Below are 24854 nucleotides of genomic sequence, written 5' to 3'. Positions count from 1 at the left end.
AAAAATCGAATACAAGTAATACACCGGACGGCGTAGCCCGGAATGAGAAGATACAAAAAAACATCATTTGACGTGTACAATTAGAGTGCAACATTCGAAACTCACTTCACTGTTTCGCGTAAAAACATTATTACCCACAATCGCTTCAACTGCGCACAAATTCTGAATAAATACACTTTCCACTAAGAGTTTACGTAATTTTTACATATCGGTTTAGAAATTTATATAGGGATATATCGTAACACATGCGAAAAACATCTAAACAATCTGCGAGCAGTTTCAACAAGACTGTCCCTTTTAGCTTCTTAATGGATTGTTTTGCTTTGACACTACTGTCCTTCAGTAATGACGGTGATAGATAAATAGAATCAAAGTTTCTGATTTTAATAACGAAATTAGTTGTCAATGAGAATTTCGTGTTGGATTGAAATATTGCTGGTTTGTGTCCAGAATATTCGCCAACTAAACACATTCTCTAAAAATAAGAATTTTTTTCAGCACAGTAAATTCTAAATTTTAACTAATTTTATAGTTATTTTGGAAATTTTGTTGTTAAAATCAACTAATTCAAAAACAGTAATACGAATTAGGCGCAGAGCTAATTTCGGTCGTTCCGTGTACAATTAGAGTGCAACATTCGAAACTCACTTCACTGTTCCGCGTAAAAACATTTTTACGCACAATCGCTTCAAATGCTAATCTTCTATTAATTTTACACCACTCCGAGAAAATTCCAAACTCACACTGATGGAAAAAGGCATCTTCAAGAGTCTTGATAATTTGGAATAACTTTAGGCCGTCAGCGAAATATAATCGTGGACCTTTCAATGAATAGTTCACGTTCGTTGAATCACAGTAGAAATATCAGTGGTCCGATATGACTGCCTTGCGGAATACTAGAAAAAGCAAAAACCTCCTCGGAAACATTTTCATTGATCTAAACCACCAGCCGTCGATTGCGATTGTTATAGCGTGATAAATTTTATCAAAAGCAGCAAAGAGATCCGTGAAGACAATGTCCGTTCGATGACCTGTAGACATTAGCATCCGTTATAAACGTCGTGAAAGTTAGTAGATACAGGAATCAGAACAAATTGGCTCAAATGACACGTTCCCCTTGATATTTGGAGATTTGTGCCTTGCCATCAATATGTTTTCAGCATCATTTTCCCCGATATATAAGAGGGAAGGATTGAAGGGAAATGGTAAGGTTTGGACTAGGAGGATGGGGAAAATTTACGAAAAAAGCAGAAGTAAATTCTGCACCCCTAAGAGATGCTGAACAATCTGCAGGGGATCACATTTAGTGGAAGCAGAAGTAAATTCTGAACCTCTACGAGGTCCCGAACAGTCTGCTGTAAAACCTATTTAGGTTTGTTACTATGTGCGTTCTTTCTGATGAACGATGCACAGTTAATAAAACCTTCAATCCCCGAGAGGATTTAGAGATTTTACAAAAGCAACACCATTCTGCACTCCCGGAAGAATGCAAAACGATTCGCAGTATGTACGAGCAGAAGTAAATTCGGTACCCCATAAGAGATGCCAAACAATCTGCTAAACCCTATTTAATGTGAATACAGAAAGGATTCATTCACTCCAGGAAGAACGACGAACCCTCCTGACTATAACTCCTTATCACATTGGGTGAGAAACGAGAGAATATCCTTTTGCTGGCATGTTTGGATGCAGCCCAAGAACGAATCTTGTGCTTTATCCAACTAGTTGAAAGTGGTAAAGCTGGTTCAGGACCAACGAAATCATTCGTTGCACCAGCTCTAGCCAACTCATCAGCCCATTCATTTCCAGTAATACCAGAATGGCCGGGTACCCATAAGAAGTAAAAAGCATTTGAAATGCTGAGGTCTTCAATTTGAGTTCGACATGCGATCACTAGATTCGACCGTGAATCATTCAAACTGAGTTCTTTTAAAGCTGCCTGACTATCGGAACAAAAATAAATTCGTTTACCACAGATCCTCTGCTAAAGTGCCGATTGTATTCCACACAGAATCGCGTAGATTTCTGCTTCGAACAGTATCTACCAAGTGGATGAGACTGCTTCAGCCTCATTTCACGACAGTAGACACCAGCACGACCATTCAACAGAGAACCGTCCGTATAACAAACTATGTGTTCACCAAGTTGTCGTTCCAAACAACCAGACAACCATTTCTCACGACGAGGATAGCTCACATTGAATGTTTTGAAAGGAAAAGTACATGTGAGAGTTAGATCACTAGAAGCGAGTAAATACTCATCCCACGTAACCATTTGAGACCACAAGTGAGTGTGGCTAGTAGCATAATCTATAGGGTTACTGTTCCAAAGCCCTTGTGCATACCGACAAGATAATGCTTCTTGTTTTAAGCACACATGTAGTGGTTTAATGCACAGCAGCCCCTCTAGAGCAGCAGTAGGAGTTGTCGTGAATGCTCCTGTCATCGCCATTAGAACCATCCTTTGGAGATGATTTAGCTTTGACTGAACTGTCGCAATTTCTCCTTTCTGCCACCATACAAGACAACCATATGCTAAAATTGGTCTAACAATAGTTGTGTAGATCCAATGGGTTTGGGTCCCCATGACCTTCCATCCGTTATAAACGTCGTGAAAGTTAGTAGGTTAGTGGCAGTTTAGCGTTTCGGCATGAACCCGTGTTAAGTTTCTACGATGTACTGCTTGCAGTAATTAAAAATAGGCTCCAGAACGACCAGCACAAACAATTCAGGAATTTCCCTAAGAGCGGTGATACCACGGTAGTTGTCGATGTTCTTCTTGTCTCCTTTTTTTTGAACACAGGAAACATATAAGCAGATTTCCAGATATCAGGAAATACTCCAGTCATGAGTAACAGCCGGAACAGAAGACATAGAGGTACTATAATACTACTGAAGCATCGCTTCAAAATAAATGCCGGGATACCGTCGGGTCCAGCACAGTTTGAAGACTTCATTTTTGCGAATGCTGTTTTTACGGACCTTGCGCTTGGCATAGCAACGTTCAGCTGTCTTTTTGTAAACTTTGTTGATTTCTACGTAGTTTTGCCGGAGCAACAAACCTCCGTTCTTCGAATATTTTTTTAATGCTGTCCTTTTTCAACTTTTCAATCGTCGTAGTTCTACGGTTTGCCACGGTACTTGTTCGGGTGGCTTACTAATTTGTTTAGGAACATATTGGTCAATAGCATATATCAGAGCGTTAGAAAATGTTTGAGCTGCAAGATTAACATAGCCATTGTCAAGAATTTCACTCCAGTCAATGCTTGTTAGAAATGCAAAAATACTATTGTGGTCAGCTCTGATATCTTGCAATTGATCAACGATCGATTAAATTCAAGCTCAGTGTGCAGAGGAGGATGATGCCTAACGGACTTCACAAGAGGAGAGGGTGCTGCGTTGATTTTAGATGCACAATCCGATTTACTTGAAAAACAGAGATAGAGGATTCTATTGTGCTCATTTTTAACGTGATTTACTTGACGCAGTAAATTAAAACTGTACCGGTCGAGTAAGTTGATAATACCAGCGTGAAACGAAGAATGCATTGGATCTGCAAACAGAAAACCATCGGTTGCTTACTAAACGAACCGACTTCGGCTATATCGGTTCCGGAAGTACCGGAAATAGTGACGAAAAACTCTTAAACAAAACTCACTCAATTCTTCACTTTTCAACAACTTATTTCTAATGGGACTGAAAAATATAGAGTTTCAATACATCACTCTATACATCGAAGAGTACAGCAAAATTTCTTTACCGTTTATTTTTTCGAATGGTTTCTGTGGTTCTGCCTTTTACAGAAGACTAGTCTGATTTTATAAACTCTTTATTCCATATGACGATGAGTTATAAAATTCCTGATTAGAATAGTTTTAATAAGAACCTTTCATGAATTATAATATTTTTGACTTACATTTAGTGCCTTCTGGAGGTCTTGCAAATGCCCCAGTTGTTGGGTACAGAGTTCTGCTCAGATAGTGAAGCCCAGTAGTATAATATATAACTCACAGTACAGTTCAAGTTAGGTTAACTAATTAAGAAATTCAATAATAAGTAATTAACATACTTTCAGTTCTTCACATGAATACGTACCGCTTAGTGGTTAACTTGTATGTTCTCATTAACTATAGAGTCTAAGATTAAATTAATACAATCTGTAACGATTAAATTTAAGAAGAAATAAATGTGCGCTTCAGTGTTGTAGAATTCATAGCAAGTGATACAATCAATTAACTGTCGTGGGTAGCATGGATGGATGACATCTTCGAATTGGCAGCTGTCATGCTGAGTATAAGTTTTATAAAGGGCGGGTGCGATCATATCGTCCACACTCCCCCCCGAGTACGCCGCATGTGAACATTAAGGCGTGCTATCTCCGCGCCCTATGTCTAAAACCGCCAGTTTGACAGCTGGTCGTTCGTAGATCCCAGATGCTGTTTGAACCGTTGCCCAACGCACCTGACCATCCTTGCTATGGGAGGTAGCGATAACTCGTCCTTTTGGCCAGCAGTTTCGTGGATGCTTTGGATCTACAATTACGACGATGTCGTCCTTTTCGATCGGCTTGATATTATAGAACCATTTTGTCCGACGGGTGATAGTGGGTAAATAGTCCGTAACCCACCTTTTCCAAAAACGATTTGTAATAATTTGTGAAATCTTCCAACCATGTCGTAGCGCCTTACCGCTATCATCAGATAAGCTAGTTGGCTTTAACCCTGACGTCGAACCTAATAGAAAATGGTTCGGTGTCAATGCTGCGCTATTATCGTCGTCCACAGCCACGTGTGTTAGCGGCCTCGAATTAACGATGTTCTCGATTTCAATGAAAATGTTCAAAAGTTCCTCATCATTCAACCTCGTTGGTGGATTAATTGCATTGAGATTTCTCTTTACTGTCTGTACTAACCTCTCCCAGCTTCCTCCCATATGTGGACTAGCAGGTGGTATGAATTTCCACGCCGTTTCAGTGCTTACGAACTCCTCCATCAATTTTTCTGTATCTATTGTGCGAATTGCTTCGCGTAATTCACGACTAGCTCCTATAAAATTTGTGCCGTGGTCGCTGTAAATTTCTTTAGGAACGCCTCTTCTGGCCATGAAATTCCGTAAAGCTAAAATGCACGAGCTCGTGGTCATCGAGTGCGCAACCTCTAAGTGGATAGCTCGAATTGTCAGGCAAGTCACTAGTAGTCCCCATCGTTTTTCACTTCTTCTTCCTATGGTTACCGTCAGAGGGCCGAAGAAATCTACTCCAACAAACGTAAATGGCTTCGAATATGGTGATAGTCGTGCTGCTGGTAGATCACCCATTGCTGGAGGCACAGGGATAGCTCTGTCTATTTTGCATTTTTGACAGTTCTTGCGCACTGTATTATATACTACACGTAGACGACTGATCCGGTATTTTTGGAGTATCTCATTTAATACTGTCTCGTGGTTTTGGTGATGAAAGGCTTGGTGGAAATATGCAACTATTAATTCAGTGACGGGGTGTCGCCTGGGCATAATTATTGGATTTTTAGCATCGTATCCAGCAACTGAGCAGTTACTAGTTCTTCCCTGCATTCTCAAGACTCCATTTATATCGATAGTGGGATTTAAACCGTACAGTTCACTGGATTTTTGAATTTTCTTAGCGTTTGATGTTGATGATTGTAATACTGCTACCTCATCCGGGAAGGCATCTCTTTGTGATTGTCGATGGATCGCTGCTTCTGCTTGAACGAGCTCCGCTTGTGTAAGAGTTCCTGTGTTGACGGGAGTATGAGAATGTTTCAAACGGATATTTGCCGGAAATCGTAAGACATATGCGACTACTCTAAGTAAGCGTCTCCAACACGAAAAGTTAGCGAAGTTGATAACTGGCCGCACAGTTTCATGAAGTAGTAAGTGTGGACGAAGTTCTTCCTTTGTCGTACCGGTTGCGAAACGTCGACTAGGCCACTCTTGTTCCGGGATCCATAAAAAGGCGGGGCCTCGATACCATCGACTCTTTGGGCTAAACTCTGGCAGCCGCTGCCATTTCGTTGCTTCGTCAGCTACGTTGTCACGAGTAGATATCCAATGCCATTCGCTTGTTTCACTGGTTTCCAGTATCTCACTGATTCTGCAAGCCACGAACTGAGTGTAACGACGATGATCGGATAGGAGCCAGCACATTACATCTCGCGAGTCTGTCCAAAAATATCGTTTTCCAATAGAAATAGTCAGCGTTTCATTGAATGATTTAGCCATGCGACATCCTAGAACTGCGGCTTGCAGCTCCAGTCTCGGAATCGATACGTATTTTAGAGGAGCAACTCTGGTTTTCGCCCCTAACAAGGAACATTCGATCCGGTCTTTATCTTGAAATCTCAGATATGCTACGGTACCGAACCCCGTTTCACTCGCGTCTACGAATATATGAAGCTGAATGAGAGTTTCCTTGTTCAAAGTTGTGAGAAGTCGGTAGCATCTAGGTATACTAACAGTTTCTACTAAAGGTAAAACTTTTAGCCACGTGCACCACTTGTGCATCAGGTCAATTTCGATGGGGTCATCCCAGCCGGTGCCAGAACGCCAGATTTCCTGGAGTAAAACCTTTAGATAGATGAGGAAATGCGCCAAAAATCCCAGAGGATCAAAGATAACCATTAACATTCGGAGCACTTCGCGTTTAGTTGGGCTACGTCTACCTGTTAGCAAGGCTTCGTCATATCTTGACCAAGAAATTTTGAACGTAAAGGTATCTGTTCGAGTGCACCACCATAGGCCAAGCACCTTTTCAACTTCGGATTCGCCCAGGTTTAGATCTTTCTCTGGAGATCCAATGATTTGATGCTCATTGAGGGCCGCTACGACCGTTTCATCATTGCTCCTCCAGTTGCGAATTTCGAAGCCTCCACTGTGATGAATGAATCGGACAGATCTGGCAAGTTCAATTGCCTCGTCTTTAGTTTCGGTGCTCGCTAGCATATCATCTACGTAATGTTTGTGAACGATTACGTTTACCGCATCCGGAAATGAATTTGTGAACCGCTGTGCGTTTATATTCTTGACAAATTGTGCACAACTAGGCGAGCAGCTAGCTCCGAATGTCATAACGTTCATCACGAATACGCTTGGTTCAGAGCTGGTCCCATCTCTCCAAAAAAACCGTTGACAGTGCTGGTCTACCTTATTGATAAGTACCTGGTGGAACATCTCCCGAATATCGCCGGATATAGCGACGCGATTTTCGCGGAATTGGAGTAATACTGACACAAGAGATGTCAACTGGTCGGGCCCTTTAAGTAACGCAGAATTCAAAGAGACGCCGTGTGAGACAGCAGCTGCATCCCAAACAATTCGTATTTTACCAGGTTTGTTTGGGTTTAATACAGGGAAGATCGGTAGATACCACACTCTTTTGTGTTTGGTAGTCAGTTCTTCGTAGGACAATTTACGAATGTATCCTTGTTCCAGATAGCTTTGTATTTTGTTATTTAGACTTTTGGCAAGGTCATCATCATTTTTCATTCGCTTTTCTAGACACCTGAATCGTCGATAAGCCATGGATCTGCTTTCTGGTAGTCTTATATCCTTTGATTTCCATAGTAAGACTGTCTCATAGCGATCACCGACTAAACGTGTGCCTGTTTTTAATAGCATTTCCGAACGCTCCATATCATTCGACAGTATTATTCTGCTAGGCTGTGAAACTCCCATACTGTCCAATGAAAAGTAGTTTTTCATCATTCTATGAAGATCTTCGCCTTTCGTATCGCAAGTACAAACGTGGACGTTGAGACTAGATGATTGCTCCAGTTGAGTGGAGCCGCCTCCGTATATTGTCCAGCCCAATCTTGTCTTAATAGCTATCGGTTCATCTGCTCTGCCTTCCTTATACTTTTGCACGACTCCAATACTGGCATGTCGTACTCCTATCAGAATTCTCGGCATAGCGTTCTGATAAGAATCAATGGGTAAACCCCGAAGATGAGCATGTCGCACAGACAGTTCATTGTAGTTCAATGACTGAACGGGTAGCAAGAGATTATCGACGGTACGTACGCCTTCAAGGGAAATTTTTTTTCCGCTCGACCCTGTGATCGCGATGTCAATCGTTTCGGAGTCCTTTTCATATCGCGTTTTTCCACCTGTCCACCGTAAACACAATGGATGTGGTGAGCCTTTAACATTCAGTTCGTTAGCAAGTTCTTGGTCCATCAACGTTAATGATGAACCATCATCAATTAATGCGAATGTAGCAATGCTGGTCTCAGGGCCATGTATCACTACTGGTATTATGCGGAACAAGAGCTGACCTTGACTACTACAATGTACGTTGTTTGTCGTATCACGATTGACGGATGGTATACGATTAGAAGAATCTTTAACAGATGTTGATTTTCTTGCATTGTGAAGAAGCTCGTTGTGCTTAAACATACATCCATCAATACCACAGACTCTTGTAAATCGGCATCCTCCCCTATGGCGCCGGAGACATCTTCTACAAAATCCAAACTCTTTGACTGTTGCCCATTTTGAATCATACGCCAGTTCGCGAAAACGTTTACACTTGCTTAATTCGGTACAATCGCCTTTGCATACCGGACAGCCTGTTACCTCTTGATGAGGAAGGACCGCTTTCCGGGGTACCCATTCCGCTTCACTTTCTCCGGATGATTCGTCCACCTGATGTGCATTTAAAATCGCCCCCTTTTTAAAAGCGCCTTTCGACAATTTAGAATCGGCAGTGCTGAAAACCATCACTTTACTTGCTCCTTCTGCCTTTGAGTACAACCACGCATTGAAAGCTGCCAGGTTGGCTTGGCTTATGGTTTTCAGATGAGTTCCCCACTCGAGCCTCAATAAGGTGGGCAACTTATCCACAAGCTGATGCAGCAGCGTGATGTTATACAAATAATCATCCATGTCGCAAGCGGTAATCGTTGCGGTTAAATTTTTTACAGCAAGAGCAAAGTCCACGAGAGAATCTAATTTGTCAACTTTTACAGGTGGTATTGAAGTAACTTTGCCAATAATGGAATAAATTATAGCTTCCGGTTGACCGCATATCATCTTGAGCGTGGAAATGATATCCAGTACGTTGGACGAATGAAATAGCTGGCTTCGAACAACTTCATAGGCCCTCCCTTTCAGGCTTTTTTGTAGGCGAATGATATTTTCATCATTGGTAAAACCGCACATTTCTGTTGTTCGGTTGAAGGTTGACACGAACACTGGCCAGTCTTCGGGATTTCCATCGAAAACTGGCAAATCCTTCGAGATAGCTTGTCGAGCTGCTAATTGGCTTCTACTCAGAACGCACACATTCGGTGGCTCGATATCCAGCTCGTGGTGAGAGGAAATACGTTTCATGCTCTCAGGATTCGCTATCGGTATAGTTTCCGACCTGCAAAACGACCGTAGATCGTTGCTTTTTATATCGCTCTCTAAATTAGTTCTGCGCAGCCAGTCCGATACTTTATCGATACTTCCGTCCTCGCTGCAAGCAGAATCTTCTTCGCGGATAGCCCCTGCCATCAACTGGTATTTTTTTCGAAGAAACTCAGTTTCCATTAATCTTCGTTCCTCCAAATGACTTAATTCCAACTCTATTAGCTTTTGATTAGAATTACGAGACAAGGCAGACGTTTGCGACTTACTCGTTGTTCGACAAGACCTTACTGAGTTATTCTTTGGTTTACCTGCTGTTACGTTGCTAGATGGAAGTGTTATCTGCTTAGTAGCAGGAGCTGTTTGTATTAGAGTACCGACTACAGTGCGCGGGTGATGAGTGGTGGGATTTGATACGGGAAATGCCTGTGTTAGTGCTCCAGTGCTGAGTTGGTAGGTAGTTGAATGTGGTACTGGGAGCGCATTTGCAACGACGCATTTATCGCAACTCCATTTCACGTGCTCATATTCTACCTCCTTCCCAACTCCTACGCATCTGTAGTGGTACCATTTGTCGCAATCATCACACTGTACCATTTCATCAGTATCTTCTTCTTGACAACTCTTACAGCTGCGACCAGGCGGTGTGGCAACGTATAGGTTATTAGACGGGTACGGCTTCGAGACCGTTGCAACTGTTGCTGGTATATTATATTGAAGTGTATAAGCGAGTTTGTTTGTTGTGTCGACCGTCGGTCGGGCCACGGGTAAAAGACCCCGTGTGGATGAGCAAGTTTTGGTAGTGGCTGCTGTAGTGTAGATCGCATTCATCATTGTGGCTCGCGAGCTCGGTGATGATGTATTTACCTCACTATAAGCAAACGCAACACTACTAACAGCTTCCCGGGCTTCGTCGTCTTTACCCTTCCAGGACATACTGGGTTAATATAAATGAATTTTATAAGATGTGGTTCTGCCTTTTACAGAAGACTAGTCTGATTTTATAAACTCTTTATTCCATATGACGATGAGTTATAAAATTCCTGATTAGAATAGTTTTAATAAGAACCTTTCATGAATTATAATATTTTTGACTTACATTTAGTGCCTTCTGGAGGTCTTGCAAATGCCCCAGTTGTTGGGTACAGAGTTCTGCTCAGATAGTGAAGCCCAGTAGTATAATATATAACTCACAGTACAGTTCAAGTTAGGTTAACTAATTAAGAAATTCAATAATAAGTAATTAACATACTTTCAGTTCTTCACATGAATACGTACCGCTTAGTGGTTAACTTGTATGTTCTCATTAACTATAGAGTCTAAGATTAAATTAATACAATCTGTAACGATTAAATTTAAGAAGAAATAAATGTGCGCTTCAGTGTTGTAGAATTCATAGCAAGTGATACAATCAATTAACTGTCGTGGGTAGCATGGATGGATGACATCTTCGAATTGGCAGCTGTCATGCTGAGTATAAGTTTTATAAAGGGCGGGTGCGATCATATCGTCCACAGTTTCAATAGAAAGATCCTACAAAAATGTTTATTGATTTTTCCAAAATCATTCACATTTTCGAATAAAACTACTTAAAAAATCCAAATCGAATCCTCCAAGCAAATAAGTGAAGCTTTCCATAACTGAGTATGTAAATTTCCAAGAAAAACAACTATTGCACTACTTTTTTATTTCGCTGATGTTAGGACCAGTTCTTGCTCGTTTGTTCCACCTTATTTATTTTGTCGTCAAAGGGTCGGGTTTTTTCCCCTTAGAAGCATCGTTACAATTTTAGAAGTGAAGAAGTTAAAATTACAGAATTCGCACAATCATTCAATTAATACGAACGATTATCGATATTTGCGAGTATGAAAGAAGCATTATTCGTATTCACGTTTTTCAGTTATGTAGCTGACATTACCCACCCACTTTTTTCTAAGTCATGTTTTTCGTGCGACAGCAATGCCCTATTCCGGTCGGCCGTGGTTTAGGATATCCAATAATTTCTCAGAAGGTTCTCGTTTACAGAGTACTGCCAGCGGTGCGTTGACGAAGAAGAAACCAGCCAAACCCTCGACGGCGGATGACGACGATGACGACGATGATGATGATGATTTCCTGGACTTCCTGGGGGATGACGATGATGATAGCGAAGATGACGATGATGATGATGACGAAGAAGAAGAAGAAGAGGAAGAGGTTGAAGAAGCGGAGGAAGAAACAAGTACCGATGGTGGGAGGCTTTGGTCACCGGAGGTGTTTAACAAGATTTCTAATACGCTGGGAGCGTTGAATACGGTGGGAAGATATATCGTCAACATAACCAAGGGACAGGAACCGGTGCCGGCCAATGCGATAAGTAAGGATCCACAGGAAAATGTTCCGAACGCGATCTTGACCCTAACGGAAACGGTTCTGGGTCATAATGTTACCAAAACATTCGAACCATTGATCAAACGGGTGGGAGAATCGGGAGTTGAACCAACGGTAAGTTCAACAACAACGACAACAACAACGACAACCACCACAACCACAACAGCAGTGCCATCGACAAGCACTTTGACGACTTCCGAAGCGACACCTATTACTGAATCTTTTTTGATTGTTCAGAACAAGGAGGACGTTGCTGCGGTGACGGCTACCAGTGAAATGCAGAAGAAAAAGAAAAAGAAGAAGAATAAGGTAAAACGGAAGGATCCAACGCACGTGGAAACCACGAAGAAACCACCAGTGATTAGTAAGTATTGTTCCAGTTTCATTTGCACGGTTGAACCAAAACTATTTAACATTTCTTTTTTCACTTAGATAAAATTGTTGAGTCCAGTAAAGACGCGGAAAACCGTTGCACCACTCCGGATGGACGCCCTGGTCGTTGCGAAGACCTCAGCACCTGTCCAGGATTGTTGTTAGATTTAACACATCTGAGAGAATCGCTTTGTTTCAAAAGTTTGTTTGTACCGGGTGTGTGTTGTCCCTTACCTGCCAGTACGGCATTAACAACCTCCAAACCTACCACAAGACCGACGATTCGTACAACTCCGCAAAGTTTGGTGCTGAGTCCCATCGTCACGAAGCCAACCACCACAAAGCGTCCGCTGGTGCCAGTGTATCCGCCACAGACGACCACGGAGTCGGTACTGGCGGCAACCCTGAATCCAATCACGGACAATTTTGTAGACCCAGAAGATTGCGGTCAGCAGGAGTACTCTTCGGGTCGAATTGTCGGCGGCATGGAAGCTCCGATAGGTCAATGGCCTTGGATGGCAGCCATCTTTTTGCACGGTCCCAAACGAACGGAGTTCTGGTGTGGTGGATCATTAATCGGAACCAAGTACATTCTAACGGCTGCCCATTGTACGCGGGACTCTCGGCAACGACCCTTCGCCGCCCGACAGTTCACGGTACGGCTTGGTGATATTGACCTCTCGACGGATGCGGAACCGTCGGCTCCGGTCACGTTCAGGGTGACGGAAGTGCGAGCTCATCCAAAGTTTTCCCGGGTTGGATTCTACAACGACATCGCAATTTTGGTGCTGGACCGGCCGGTCCGGAAGTCCAAGTACGTTATTCCGGTGTGTACTCCTAAGGCAAACCTTCCCTCGAAGGAACGGATGGCAGGTAAGTGGGGATTGTGGTATACCGTAAAAGGTTCCTTTCTGATTTGTTTTTCTTTTTTCGTTTGACACAGGTCGCCGAGCAACCGTTGTCGGCTGGGGCACGACCTACTACGGTGGCAAGGAATCCACCAAACAGCAACAGGCGACGCTGCCGGTGTGGCGCAATGAGGACTGTAACCACGCCTACTTTCAGCCCATCACGGACAATTTCCTGTGTGCGGGATTCTCCGAGGGCGGTGTAGATGCCTGCCAGGGGGATTCCGGCGGTCCGTTGATGATGCTGGTCGAGGCCCGCTGGACGCAGGTTGGGGTGGTTTCGTTCGGCAACAAGTGCGGCGAACCGGGCTATCCGGGCGTCTACACCCGGGTCAGCGAATACATGCAGTGGATACGGGAGAACACCCAGAAGTAGCGGGAACCGCACGGAACGCCGCCAGATGTCGCCATAAAGAGAGAGAGAGAGGAAAAGTAGGATACAAATGTGATAGAAATAATGAAGAAACCAGACGCGATTATTTAAACGAGTATTTTGTATATAATCTATTTTCTTCTCCCAGTTGGTTTTAAACAATAATGCTTACCTAATTTATGTAACTTATACACAGTTTGCTTTAGTGTTAGGAAAGGAACAAAAATCTTAGCTAGTGAAAATGTACAACTTCAATTGTAATTCACACTGTATTCCGTGTTTGATCTGAACTTCTTCCCCTGCTAGTGTAATAACGTTGTAATAAAGTTCTTTCTCTGTGTGTATGTGCTAGAGCTTTTAGTCGGTATATAATAAAATGTACAGTGAACAACTCATCGATTTATTTTACCATTGATTGTTTTTCTTCATACATGTTTATAGTGTTTATAGTCTGGCCTAATTTCCCAGTTTGGTTAGTGCTGCCTAACGAAGTAGTTCCTACTCAAATTCTGCGTGTTGCTGACACAAACTCAACACTATTTTCGGTAATGTCAATCTTATAATCATTTACACAGCACCTATATAAAACTCGATTACGATATACACTAGATGAATGGGGTCCTAGCTAGGGGACCAACCTTCAGTATTCCGTCTTTTATTACCGGATTCAGGGCAGACTTTTCAACTACACACGACTGTCATTCGTGCCAGTATTTAATCAAGGAAAACTAGATAAATGTCACGTAGTAAGCATAACAAGAACGTCATCCGACGCTAAATGTGAAGTGATTTTTATTCACAGCCTACTAGTTGCTTTCACTGATTGAATTTTTGATCCTATGAAGATTCAATAAAAAAAACCGAAGAAGTACAACTTAGTAAATTCGTTTCAAAATGGCTAGTAGAAAAATGGCTCAACAAATAGGACGCTTGTTCTTTGAAAACTTTAAAATGTAACTTTTTCACGTCGTCGCTTCATCGTAGCTACTGTTTGATATTCATATTTATTTGACTGCATAAAAAACCTTCTAGCGATTTAAATTTACATATTTCTTTGTTTGATTCTAAGTATAGTTTCACGACACTATCACAACTAATCGGGAAAAGGGGTTTGATCGGTTTTCCTTACTACCTAGGATTCGCCGGCGGTCACACTCCACACGCTTGTCATTCCTGTCCTGTCCGGCTGTACCTGTGCTTAGTCCTACGACGGAGAAAAACGAAAACAAAAACCTTTTTTTCCTTCGACTTCATACGCCGAATCTAATGTGGCTCTAATCCGTGCACATCATCTCTAAACTCTATTCGAACACTCGCAATAACTTTTCAATCTAAAGGTTGTTTTTTTTGTTGTTATAAGTTTGTTTAATTTTTCAACTCGTTTCGTTTGCTAGATATTCTCATTTGCCTAAGATCGGATGGCAAAACATCCAACGATTCAATGCCTTCGGGTACCTCTCGGATACCGTATTTTATTATTATTTGTTGTAAAATGATAATATATAGTTAAATATTAAAGAAGACGATTTCTTTCCGGCGTCGGTTGTTTATTAAGTGCGATTCTTGCTCAAATCTAGATCGAATGATATCGAAACCAATTTCCGGATCTCGTTTCGTCACCAGCGCTGATATCTGTCACTATCAACTAGCAACACTGTACGATAAAGATTGTGTAGCTTATGTCACTGAACAGGCTGTCAACCAGGCTCTACAAATCATTATGTATTGGGCATCTGAGAGCCGGTTTGACAACTGGAATCGTCGAACCGATTCCAAACAGTTCGGCCAGTTTTGTTCCGGTTGCAACAGATCCGTTCATATCCACTAGACGAAAGTCTATGTCGGAAACGGTTGTTGCATTATTGCTAGATTCTTGCTTAAATTCTGGCAAAAATCTGAGAGGAGATCTGCCCGGTACGTACAAGCTGGAAGCAGTTTTGCCACATTTAAATCTGCATTTTTCAGAAGAAAAATCTGTAAATCTATATCGGGGGATCAAAAACCTGCATTGAAAATCTGTGTATGGAAGCGATGAGAATTCGAAGCACAGCGGAATGAAAGAGTCTTTAGAACCCAAATTTAAAGAAACCAAAATTTTTCCTGCTCTGAATTGTATGTTGTAATTTGAAAAACGCTGCAAGTTTTTTTTTGCGTTTGAGCCTCTCGAAATGATGTTTGATGAAAATTTTATTAGGTATAATGAAATTGGTAGTCTTTCTTTTTTACTACTTTACGTTATGACCGAGGCCATCATCTTTCCATCTTAGCAGAATTTTTAAAAGCATAAGAAATTAAGTTACACTAGTTGCAAGAAAATGTGAGCATTGAAAAATCTTTGTTAGCATATAGGACATCTATGTTAACTGTCATTGATATTCTCTTTTATGTATGTGTTATTCTCTTTTAAGAATTACCGCAAAATTAGGATTAGGTTTTACTTAGAGAAAAAAACAGCACCATTATTTAATATATTTTAACTCGATCATTATTCAATTTTTAATCCACGGAATCAAAAATCTGTAAAAATCTGTATTTCTCTTCAAAAATGTGTAATCTGTATATACAGAATCTTGGTCACACATTGATCTGTAAGATCTGTAAAATACAGATTAACCTGTATATGTGGCAACCCTGGCGGGGAGGTCTGACCCGCTTGTGGGAAATTCTGGCAACCGTCAGAAGGCTGTCTGCATTCCGGCTGCAGTCAAAATTGTTCAGGCGAAATTGCGTCATTATCTCGCCGTATGTGTCTTGTTTATTTCTCTCTTCCTTCTTTTTTCTTTTTTTAATTCGACTTTATTTGATATTCGTCAATCCCGCATGTGCATACAAAAAACGAATCTTGAGACGAGTTAAATAAGATTGAAATATGGGTATGTTTGGTAGTGAGAAAACACTGTTATTAGCAATAACATTTTCCATAATTATTATTATGAAGGGTAATAATTTATTGCCTTTCATATGTACTTTTTTAAGAAAAAATTTAACCAAGGCGCTAAAAATGTAGAACCGATTCAAAACGGTTCTGCCAATCTTGTATGGCAAGATTCCGGCAGAAAAGAACCGTTATTAACCGCTAGGTGAAATTCTCTGCCGGAAACGGTTGTTGCATTGTTGCCAGACTTTTGCCGGAATTCTGGCAGAACTCTGGCAGAAATGGCTGGCAGACATAGCCAGCCGTCTGGGGGGTAATCTGCCCGCCGCGTACAAGTGGGGACCAGAGATTCCAGAATCTAACAGCAATTCTCTTTCTTCTAAAAGTTGACCCGCCTTAGGTCGACCAGACCGACTCGGCCTTGACATTTTTCTGCTTTGGCCAGCGTTGTCATGTTCCAGATATATCTGGCAAATGCGAGTTTTTTCTCGTTTCGACAAGCGCTCTAACTAACTAGATCATTTTCCAGATTTTGCAGATTTCACCAGATCGTTACGGTTTTGGCCTAGGTGACAGGTGATAAGACCTTTTTGTTTTTGCTCACTAAAACGAAGCCCGGTCAAAATTTCCTTGTACATACTTGGACACAGATAAATACAGATCAAGTTTTGAGCCAGAGACATTGACTACTACTCGGATCGATTCGGAATCGGTTGGTGCATCTGATTCAGAATTCATTTAGAAATCATACAGAATTCCGAATCAAATTTCAGACGAGTTGATTTGGTACTGATACGCTTCTTCTACAACCGAATCAGAATATTCTGAGTCAGTTCTGTCCAAAATATGAGAACACATTTCTACTATTTGATCATTCTTTCAGCTCAATAGTATGGAAGGAAAGCAATCGGTCCTCACGGAGATTTTTATGATTAAAAAAATAATTCCAAAACAGACTGAGAAATGAGTTCCTATTCGACAGCTCGTTTTTGAGTGTCTGATCATTCCAATTGATATTAATATTTTAAACATCCTTTTTTTGAATAAGTAAATCAATGCGTTCCGGTTGTTGCATTGTTGTCAGATTCTCACAGCGTTTCTGACAGAATACCGGCCTGCCAGACATAATCATTCGTCTTGGGAACTATTTAGATTCTATTATCAAATTTGCAACATTCTTAATAATTGAATTTAATCCCACACACTTAAACCCAATTTTCGAGCTCGGTAAAGTAAAAAGCCGAGCAAGATCGGCAACAAACAATGTTACTGATTGCTCAGTAATCACTATTATTTGTTTCCCGAGATTCGTTAAGTAGATTTACCGACATTTCGGCAATGCACATCTTTTTGTCAAGATTTGGTTGAAATCATCGGTGATTAACAATTATCCCGAGATCAGTAAATGCGTTTGCCGAATTTTCGAAATATTTGTCAGCTTTCGCCGAAATTCGGCTAGACAACTGTCATTTACGTTTTATATCTTCGCTGGGCAGTTATTTTCTGACAAAATATTTCGGAGAGAATTTCTGGTGGTCATTAGAAAAAAATGGAACAGACGAGGGAATCTACGATCTGTTCAGCAAGTATAGTAACGGCAAATTATTGTTGTTTATATATAGATAGCTTCCTTCCTTTCTTCCAGATCTTGCTTTCTCCGCCGGAAAGCCATTATGTCATTATGTAGCAGGAAGGGGGGGCAAAAAGTGCTTTACCCCCCCATAGTTGCCGCGCCTGTTATGTAGATTATGTCGATGAACTTTAACGACGTGTCAATTAACATATTCGTCGCTAGGTCCTCGTTCATAAGTGATGTTACATTTCCGAACATTTAGTAATGGTTATGCCGAACAGACAGTAATTTTTTGACAATTTCGGAAATAACTGACGTTTATCAACATTGAGATTGCCGAGACTCCACAATTTTATTCTTTGCCGAGTACTGGGCGGTGCAAATCTTGGCAATTATTTTGCCGAGATTCAGCGAAACAGAAAAGTTTGTACACTGTTTACAAGACAAACTGAGCAATGAATTCTTAATCGACAGCTCGTTTTTTAGTGCTCGATCAATCCAACTGACATTGACGTTTTCAACATACCTTTAATGAATAAGTTAGTGTAAAACCATGCAATGAGAGCAATTTTATTATAACTCAACTTGTAAAATGGAAAATATAAAACATATAGGCAAATGATTGTTCAAATTTTCAGCCGATTGCAGTGAATTATACTAAATAAATTTTAAGCACGAACTATTCGGTTCGGTTACTTTCACTTCATTCCGACAGATTTCCGAATCAATCGTTAGATAGTGAAGTTCCATTCGCATCCGATTTGCACTGGAGTTCGCTTTTATTCCACATGGAATTCCTGAAGAAGTTTTAGCGCTCATTTGTCTTTGATTCGGAATTTATTCCGGATTTAATATGTGAGAAGTGATGACAGACATGCAGATCCTATTCAGAACTGTTTTGGCAGCATTGTCTGGAAGAATTTCAGCAGAAAAATACTGTCTACAAGTCGAAAACGACAGTTCCATTGTTGCCAAAATGCCGGTAGAAATTTGTAGCTGACACAACTGTTTGTCCCGGGTATAATCTGCCCGCCCGGGAAGGGTATCAGCAGTTTCAAATATTAAAGGGACTTTTGTTTTACTTTTCATGAATATTTTATCAACCGTTTCCAACTTGTCCGTGGCGGGCAAATTTGCCCCCAAACTATGCCCTGCCTGCCAGCAATTTTTGCCAGTATTCTGTCTGGATTCCGACAAGAGTTTGGTAACAATGCAACAACCGTTTCCGGCAAAGCCCATATTATCGAAATGACGGAATGAGCAATGAATTCTTACTCTACTGGTCGATTTTGTAGTGCTCAATCGGTTCAGTGATAGATTTTTTTTGGGTGCTCGATGAACCCCATTGACAGTCATATTTTAAATGTCATTGTATTTTCGTTCATTTTATGAATGCGTTCGTGTAAAAGTTAGGCGGCTTACGCCATTTTACTACACTCCAGCTAGAGGAATGGATGATGCTGACTAAGGTGGGCTGTTTTGTTAATTTCTAGCGATTTTCAACAGCAATCTGTCCGCCACATACAAGTGGCTTGAACAGGCCTGAGCCACGTCAAGCTAGCGCTAATTAGTCGGTTATTGTGACTTTTTTTGCCAATTTTTTTCTTATTGCCAACTAAGCAGTGTATCGAAAATAAGCTATCCACATACATATGTGTTGTACGCATGTATTAGCGATGGTTTTGTATGCTCAGATCACAGCATGCTGTGCGTTTGGCTGTCAGCTTTCGTTTGTGTACTTGTTTGTGCGGTTGAAATTCTGCGTTTTCAAAATGTCGCGTATTGAAAAGGAAGTGAAAGTCAAAGTTCTGGACACATGGCTATGTGAGAAGGGTATTACTTTGCGAAAATTGGCGAAGCGGTTTGGAATTCATCATGCCAGTGTTAAAACCATCATTAATAAGTATGGGGAACACTATTCTTTGAATGAGCAACCAGGAAGAGGCAGAAAACCCGGTTCTTTCAACTCGAAACTGGACCAGAATGTGGTATCTCTAATCATGATTGTATTCACGTCTTTTGCAATGTCCGGATGTATGCATTTTGATGGACGATGAAACTTATGTAAAGGACTCAAAAACCCTTCCAGGTCATTTCATCCGGTTTTCATTATGCTCAAGTTTAACCTCGTACAATGAAGGATCAATTTTTAGTTTGAATAATATATCGTTTTTTATCATAATTGGAAAGAAAAATTTGTGGATAGCTTATTTTCGATACACTCCTTAGAGCTATCATCAATGGTATCTTTCCGAAGCCCCGAAATGGTTTCAAAATAATTCGATCTAAATTTGACATCTAAAGTTACGAAACGTTCCGTTTTCCGGCATCTGTGTGACATCTGCTCCTCCTACACGATACATACATGGAAATGAATTCTGATCAATGTTCATCCAGTTTTTTCTTTACCGGTTACCTCAGCAGGCGTAGGTATGTATTTGTGTCGCACAGTTATCAAAAGTTTATACGTTTAGACATTCATAAGTTTTGCTGAGTATTCTTATAACTTTACTCCGTTAATTTCTTATGTTTCTAATACATTGTTTGTTCTTGTTTTTTTTTGTTTACAACTATTAGGCTCTCGCGTGACGTCTCCCTAGGTGTGTATGCTAATTCCTAACGAGATGTGTGACGTTTGACGTGTTGTCATATGTTTTAGTTGGTGACCATTGGCGGCACTCACTTGGTGAGTTCCGATTCTGTTTGGTTTGTGTTTGACAGAATCATTGTTTTGACTTACGGTTATTAGCATTAGTGTGAGTGCCTTGGAGTACTCAGGTGTATGTAGAAAGGTGTGAGCGCTGGTGCGTGAGCTCAAATGCTCCCTTGTTTTTGTTTAAAAAGTAGACTGAATTTGGAAGTTCGGTTCATTCCTGTTTTAAAAATGGCATTTGTTTGTTGTTCACTATTCTCATTTGACAGTTTTGAAATAATTATCTCCTCTTGAGCAGTACTTTTCTTGTGTGGATTTTCTAACAGTAATACTCCTGTCGCTGTGTAGATTATTTGATTAAAAAACGCATTTTTTTTACTAGTTGTTTCTGTGTTTCGTATAAATTACTACTGTTAATGTTATCATTTCTGCTGTTTTGTTTGCACACTATCTGTAGCTTTAAATCTATTCAACCCCTCCGCCCACGTAACGTTCTGTCATCACTAGTTGGTAGTATTTATAATTGTCAATAAACGTAATGAATGTTGCTGCAACCGTAGTAATCGTAATCTAATCTTCCTCCTCTTCTCGGAAGAGATAGGTGCTCCAGTAGACCAGGTTGAACAGGGCGAACACCAGCGGGAACGTTATCCGGGAGATGACGTCGATCCGTTTCGAGCGAGAGCATTGTCTTGTTGGGAGAGGCAGTAAAACAAGGGAGAAGCTTTGGTTAATATTTTCTCATTTGGACATAGAATCAATAGGAACAGAAAAAGAAAAGAATTATGAAATCAAACCTAGTGGGTGATTCTGAGAAAACCGCTGGTTTTTGGGTAACTAATCAATTCAAGAGCTCATGCAATCAACGAATCTACGTTCGCTACCGGTTTCTAAATTGTTCTAGTTCGGTCCGTTTCTTTTACTGTTTCTATAATCGTATGAATTATTTTTTCTGAATCAATTAGTTTCAATTTGATTCCTGTTTTTCACGTTTTTTTCTGATAAATATTCAACCTTACTCTATAGAGCAGTTTGATAGTCCCAATTAGGTCGGTTCAAATGATGTCATCGGTTCTCTTCACGGCTACAAAATTTTTTCTAAAGTTTCGTTCGATCTTTGTGAAAATTGTGTGTCATCTGTTTAATTCCTAGTTGAATTTAAACAACAAGAGACTAATGTCGTTTTCGCTTGAGAACACTGACACTGACCCAGGGCAGTTTCATCAAACAAACACTTTTCACGAAACTGTGTTGATTTAGCACTTAGCAACGGGGGTTTGAGCAAACCTGATATAACAACCAGGTTCGAAACTGACTCGATTTTCAGTTCAACAACGTTAAAACTAGGTTCGAAACTAGCTTCAAACAAACGGTTTGACAGCAGTTAGAGTGGAAACTGGGTTAGGTTTGGCATCAAGCGAAAACGACATAAATACGATATAGTAATTTTTCGCCATGACAATGCTTGGTCACATACTGTGACTTCGGAAAAAAACTATTCGGATAGTTACCATTCAAGTTCTATCTTATCCGCCCTTTTGTCTATAGTTGCCACTATCAAAAGAATCGATTTTGCCCTTATTCTCTTGCTATCGAAGTATCGCTCTATTAGTTTGTTTGCTTGAAATGATCGAAAACATATGGAAGGTAAATTTCTCCACAAACATTTCTACAAACTAGATAGTGGCAACTTTCTGAACTTTCTGTTGAGTTTGATTACAGTGCAAATGCCAAAATCATAAAATGTTAGAAGACTTTTAATTACACTGCGACGTTTTCTACCATACTCGAAAGTTTACTATTTCCAGGGATCCGATTCTTACAGATCAAATCAAATAATTGAATTTCCGTGTTCGGGTGAACTCCTTCCTTTCCCCCTCCCTGTTGACGGTCCTGTATCGAGAGTCTCAATTTTTGAAAGAATTCTGTTTCGATATTTTGAACGAATTATGGCCAACTATGTTTTTTTTACCGTCATTGCCAACCTCGATCGGATGAACACATTTTGACAGTTCAGCCACAAACGAATTTCCAGACATGGCAGTCACGATCTTTTTATGGCGCACATCTACGGTCCTTCGTGAAACTGGCACCAATGGTGAAAAATTGGTCGCACTGCTGAGTTCCCATCATACATTCATAATGCAAATGTCAAACCGTGAGAACCCTTTCGATTCGGTAGCTCATTTGTATATATTGAGATTTTATGGCACACTTTGGTTGAAATGATAACAATGCAATTAATCTCGCGCTCCACCAAGCGGTGAGTGCGGTCATTTCAGAAGGTACCGGGAACGAACCACATTTTTCAAAAATATTTATAAGCACATACATGTCTTTATTATTTATCTTTGGTTCAGCGGTACTTTTTTAGTTTGTCAATTGACAAGCGAATGAGAACATTGACGGTCCATATCGCCTAAATAGAGTTTCAAAACATTTGTTAACGAATCGATACGGTTCGTTTCTGAGATTTATTAAACAAAAGTAACTAGTTGTGAAGTGTAAAGATGATTGTTTGAGATATGTTCCTCCGTTTAGTTTAAGCTTGTTTGTTAACAGTACCGCAGAACTGTCAAGGATGAATGCTTGTTCTATTGTGACGTCGCGATAAAAAATCTAGTACAGCTTAATAGGTTTTTGCACGATGATGACATCAGTTCATCTTTGGGAGCTATCGATGTTTATAAGGAGTGTATCGATAAGTAGTTAGCAACATTCAAACAGTTATTACTCCGAAATGGCCTGATTTTTTGCAGCGTGTTTTGCGGTGACATGTTTGTTTACATGTCAATAACAGCTGCGCAATCGATTGGTTTATCGTTTCAATGATGAGTCGAATTGATCCGGAAACGTGAAAGATAATTCTGCACACTTGGTGCTCAGAAAGTGGTGTCACGTACAACGAAATTGCAAAACGGGTGAAAGTGCACCACACTTGTGTCAAAAATATTATCAAGAAGTTCAATAAGACCCTTTCCATGAAGGATTGGCCTCGATCCGGTAGGAATCGGGTCCCAGCCAGCCCGGCCGGGACTAAAAAGTGGTTGAGTACATCAGGAAAAACCCAAGTTCGGAACTCCCTGAAAACGTACAAGAAACAGAAGGTGCCGAAAAAGTCGATTTAAATAAATTTTCTTTTGGGATTACACCAGATCTGGAAATTTCATGCATTTCTAAGATATTTGGCATCAAAAAAAATTTCTTAAGTTTGCGGGTTTTTTATGCGAATTTCCGAATGCGATATTTGTATAAATCTGTTTAGTGTGAGGCGACTTGCAATTTTTCAATTCAAACGATGAATCTCTGATGAACTTTTAAACTGTAAACAAACACACGGCGGCTGTCAAAAAAAGTTCATTTTGTGAGGTTATGTCATGTTCGTTCAAAACCTAATTAGGTTTTGCACGAACATGCCATTAGGTTTTGCACGAACATAACATAACCTCACAAAAATTAACAAAATGAATCAATTTTGACAGCTATCAGTGGTTTGTTTGTGTTCATTGCGTTCATTCTAATTTGAATACGTATTAACAGATATGTAAACAAACCACTGATAGCTGTCAAAAGGTGAACTTTCATGATTCATTTTGTTCATTTTTGTGAGGTTATGTTATATTCGTGCAAAACCTAATTACCTCAAAAAATGAACAGAATGAACTTATTTTGACAGTCGACGTGTACTTGTTTACAGTTTAAAAGTTCATCAGAGGCTCATCGTTTGAATTTAGAAAACTGCAAGTCGCCTGACACTAAACAGATTTATACAAATATCGCTTTTTGATGCTGGAAACGCATACAGGGTCATCTTTTTAGTACTTTTCACTGTGGAGCACGTTTTTAACAGGCACTTTTTTGTCATTTTTCAATTTTTAACTTGCAGTCGCAAAACAAAACAAACACACGGCAGCTGTTAAAGATGAACTTGATTCATCGGCAGTTCATTTGTGTCGTCATCGTGTAAAACCTATTATTGTATACAACATTTTCAATCCGGTAGAAGATGCTACAAGAACTCGTGTCTCTCAATGCATGAACCGTGAGAGAGTTTTTCTACATTTCTGTATGAAATGTTCATAACGACAAATGTAACAATGAGAGATTCTCTTTGTTTACTTTCTCTTTCGATTATTACGGTACGGTTAGAAATCCTTCACTCCAATTATTTACCGATAATAATAACTGAAGCTATCATCTTTGAATCTGCACTGCAGAAATTACCGAAAAAAGCAGGAATGTTTCGCAATAATCGAAAGAGAAAGTAAACAAAGAGAATCTCTCATTGTTACATTAGTCGTTTTGAACATTTTATACAGATTTCTTCTCTCCACTTCATACTCTGAGTATTTCACGTCCATTAAA

At 40.3% G+C, this 24854-nt stretch overlaps 2 protein-coding genes across 10 annotated transcripts in view; one reads left to right on the top strand and one right to left on the bottom strand.

The window, feature by feature from the left end:
- LOC131430356 (proclotting enzyme) overlaps positions 1–13405 on the top strand; it is a 63919-nt gene extending 50514 nt beyond the window's left edge. The window contains exons 3-6 of one of the 4 annotated variants that reach the window (XM_058595264.1): positions 11374–11849; positions 11973–12099; positions 12168–12980; positions 13051–13405. In XM_058595264.1, coding sequence (XP_058451247.1) covers positions 11374–11849; positions 11973–12099; positions 12168–12980; positions 13051–13391 — 1757 coding nt within the window. In that variant the 3' untranslated portion in view covers positions 13392–13405. Of the gene's footprint in view, positions 1–11373; positions 12100–12167; positions 12981–13050 lie in introns of all 4 variants that reach the window. The other 3 variants (XM_058595263.1, XM_058595262.1, XM_058595261.1) reach the window with 3 other exon arrangements.
- An 86-nt stretch (positions 13406–13491) lies between these two features.
- The window catches only part of LOC131430361 (glutamate-gated chloride channel), a 249491-nt gene continuing 238128 nt past the window's right edge, over positions 13492–24854 (bottom strand). For all 6 annotated transcript variants that reach the window (XM_058595278.1, XM_058595277.1, XM_058595273.1 and 3 more), the window contains one exon: positions 13492–21180. In XM_058595278.1, the coding sequence (XP_058451261.1) occupies positions 21060–21180 (121 nt within the window). In that variant the 3' untranslated portion in view covers positions 13492–21059. The remainder of the gene's footprint in view (positions 21181–24854) is intronic.

Source organism: Malaya genurostris, chromosome 2, assembly GCF_030247185.1.
Source record: "Malaya genurostris strain Urasoe2022 chromosome 2, Malgen_1.1, whole genome shotgun sequence".
In the NCBI taxonomy this organism is placed as follows: Eukaryota; Metazoa; Arthropoda; class Insecta; order Diptera; family Culicidae; genus Malaya; species Malaya genurostris.
This window is presented reverse-complemented; position numbering and strand designations above follow the sequence as displayed.